This window comes from Vigna umbellata, chromosome 1 (assembly GCF_029865625.1).
Source record: "Vigna umbellata cultivar VRB3 chromosome 1, Vumbellata_1.0, whole genome shotgun sequence".
NCBI lineage: Eukaryota > Viridiplantae > Streptophyta > Magnoliopsida > Fabales > Fabaceae > Vigna > Vigna umbellata.
The window spans coordinates 98,628,754-98,631,638 of NC_142165.1; the positions used below are offsets into that span (position 1 = coordinate 98,628,754).

Sequence of the window (2,885 nt, forward strand, 5' to 3'; positions counted from 1 at the left end):
TTAAATTGAACCATTTATCTGAAAAAGAAGTATAGTGATGTTAGAAGGAGATTTGTGTGGGTGTGTGATTAAAATGAGAGTTCAAAAAAAAAAGGGAGTATAGTTTAGTTTGGTGAATATGAGAAGAAGGTTAATGGCAGTGAGATTTGAGTGTTTGGTGAATATGCAGTGGAGATGTAGATAAAGTAGAGAGAGTAAAGATAAGAAAAAGTAGGTAAGTAGTAACTAGTTACTTAGGTTAGCATGATGATGTATGGAATTTAAGGAAGGAGGGGGTGATGAGAGAGAAGAAATTGTTATGTGAGAAAAGTTGGAAGAGAGAAGTGGGCTTAGGCTATAAACAACCAAAGGAGGTTACCTTACATTCCACGTTTCTTCCTCCCTTCCAAGACACAAGTATTTATGACCCTCTTTTACTATCTTTCCTTTCCCCTCACACCTTCCCTTTCTCTTCTAAATCCCATTCACTTCCATTCTTTTTCTTCAGATGGAAAAGCTTTCGCTTCTTTCTAAGGACGACCATCACATGGATTTGCCTCCGGGCTTTCGCTTCCACCCCACTGATGAAGAGCTTATAACCCATTACCTCTACAAGAAGGTCATTGACACCAACTTCTCCGCTCGGGCCATCGGAGAAGTCGACCTCAACAAGTCTGAGCCTTGGGAATTGCCATGTCAGTCAAAACAATCCTATCTCTTCTTCTCTTCTTCTTCACTTTTCTATAAAATTATAACTTTCACCTTTTTGCAGGGAAAGCCAAAATGGGAGAGAAGGAGTGGTACTTTTTCTGTGTTAGAGACAGAAAATACCCTACTGGCTTGAGAACCAACAGGGCCACCGAAGCCGGTTACTGGAAAGCCACCGGGAAAGACAAAGAGATTTTCAGAGGCAAATCTTTGGTCGGAATGAAAAAGACTCTTGTTTTCTACCGAGGTCGAGCGCCCAAAGGAGAGAAAAGCAACTGGGTCATGCACGAGTACAGACTTGAGGGGAAATTTTCTGTTCACAACCTCCCCAAAACTGCAAAGGTACGTTATTCTCCTCTTTCTCTCCGTGCTTTCTTTCTTTTCTGGTTGGATTTGTTTTTGTTTCTCTGTGATTGAGGTTGTTGTTTTTGTGGCAGAACGAGTGGGTGATCTGCAGGGTGTTTCAGAAAAGTTCAGCCGGGAAGAAAACTCATATTTCTGGGATAATGAGGTTGGACTCTTTGGCCAATGAATTGGGTTCTTCTGCTCTTCCACCCCTTTCGGATTCTTCACCTTCTATTGGCAACACTAAACCACTCAACGAATCGGCTTACGTGCCCTGCTTCTCCAATCCAATTGATGTTCAAAGAAACCAAGACGGGGTCTTTGATTCCCTCAATAACTCTATTTATGGGGTTTCTCCAAATCCTATGGACTTTCTTCCCAGAATGCCACCTTCTACCTCGTTCTACTCTGCTCAAGGTGTTCAAGCTGTGCCTAATTTGACATTTCCCGGTTCTGTTTACTCTCTGCAGGACCACACCAATCTGAGAGCCATGTGTGAAAACAATGGTAATGGTTACAAGTCAGAGAGGGACATGATCAGTGTCTCACAGGAAACGGGTCTTACTACCGATATCAACCCTGAAACCTCTTCAAATTTTGATATGGGTAGGAGGCACTTTGACAATCACATTCATCCTTCTGTTTCTGTTGCTCCGGTGGATCTTGATGGTTTGTGGAATTACTGAAGGACCTTCTACAATGAAAAGTGAAATTAGCCCCACTTTTGATCTAAAAAGGAATGGGAACAAGAAGAGCGTGGGATGGGGTTGATACTGTTGTTTCTCTGTATAGATTTTATCGAAAAACATGTATTGAACCATATATGATAAGTGTAAGAAATATTGTGAAATTATTTAGCTTGGTTTAGGCTTGTGGCTGGTATTAGCATTTGCATTAGCAAGAACATGATTATTTTGTATGAGGTTGGATTGAAAATCATGATGGAATGAGACTGTTGGATTAAGATCTAAAAATAATGATTGTGTGGCGTATCTTGTTGATCTTGCCTTTCTGGTTTGGATCAGTATAGTCCAGCTAATACCGAGACCAGGACCAAGACCAAGAGCTTGATTCGGTTAATGTTTGAATTGAATAACATAAATTTTAGTTTTAAAATGTGGGGCTGTACGGTCACGAAAGAAAATCCTGAATTCTCTCTCTCTATTTGGACACACGTGCACGAGCTTACTTTGACATAGACAAATGTTAACAAACTTATCTGCATTTACCTACTCCAAACCTCACTATGCAAATCATGACTCTGAACTCCGAACTTCTCTCCCCTTTCTCTTTCCGTTTACGTGCGTGTGTGTTAATGACAAGACACCATGATTCATTATCAAATGCAAAAATTCAAACGTTTTACCTAAACATCTTAGCACATCTCGTCAGTGGCGGTGTTCAGAATTCACACCCATCTTTCCGTGTTTTGTATGTTGTTAATAAGAAAGCTTTTCAGAATAGAAAATATGATGGGTTTAATTTGTACTGCAGGTAAAAGTCAGAGGGTACAATAACAGATTATTTCTGCCAGTGCAACCTCCAACACGTAACAAAATCCATGCATGACCACTGGCATGGCGACTGCAATAAAAAATAAATAAATAAAATCAAAGTGTAAGGTTAAGTATAGAAAATGTCATATGGGCTAATATACTACCACTTTTAATCTGATATATTTTGGTTATTGTTCTTATTTTATATTGAATTGCATTCCACTGAGCTATATTTTATAACATTGATTCCTGGACACATATTTTTGTATGCTATGAAAAAAAAGAAAAATAAACTTCTTTGGGGTGTGATTTCTTTCATCATCTTAACTTCAGATAATCGAGACCTTATCATTGTTT

At 39.2% G+C, this 2,885-nt stretch overlaps 1 protein-coding gene across 1 annotated transcript; it reads left to right on the plus strand.

Annotated features, from left to right (window-relative positions):
- The first annotated feature begins 253 nt into the window (after positions 1-253).
- Positions 254-2,167, plus strand: NAC100 (NAC domain containing protein 100). The gene is made up of 4 exons (XM_088105038.1): positions 254-396; positions 488-674; positions 752-1,029; positions 1,125-2,167. Exons 2-4 carry the CDS (start codon positions 488-490, stop codon positions 1,716-1,718), a joined length of 1,059 nt encoding a protein of 352 aa, XP_087961164.1. The 5' UTR covers positions 254-396; the 3' UTR covers positions 1,719-2,167.
- The last annotated feature ends 718 nt before the right edge of the window (positions 2,168-2,885 follow it).

What these genes read in the sequence shown, in the direction of transcription:
- NAC100 (XM_088105038.1), top strand. Translation starts at nt 488, where the DNA reads ATGGAAAAGCTTTCGCTTCTTTCTAAGGACGACCATCACATGGATTTG. An exon ending in TGAGCCTTGGGAATTGCCAT is followed by an intron (nt 675 to 751) that starts GTCAGTCAAAAC and finishes ACCTTTTTGCAG; the next exon opens with GGAAAGCCAAAATGGGAGAG. An exon ending in ACCTCCCCAAAACTGCAAAG is followed by an intron (nt 1,030 to 1,124) that starts GTACGTTATTCT and finishes TTTTTGTGGCAG; the next exon opens with AACGAGTGGGTGATCTGCAG.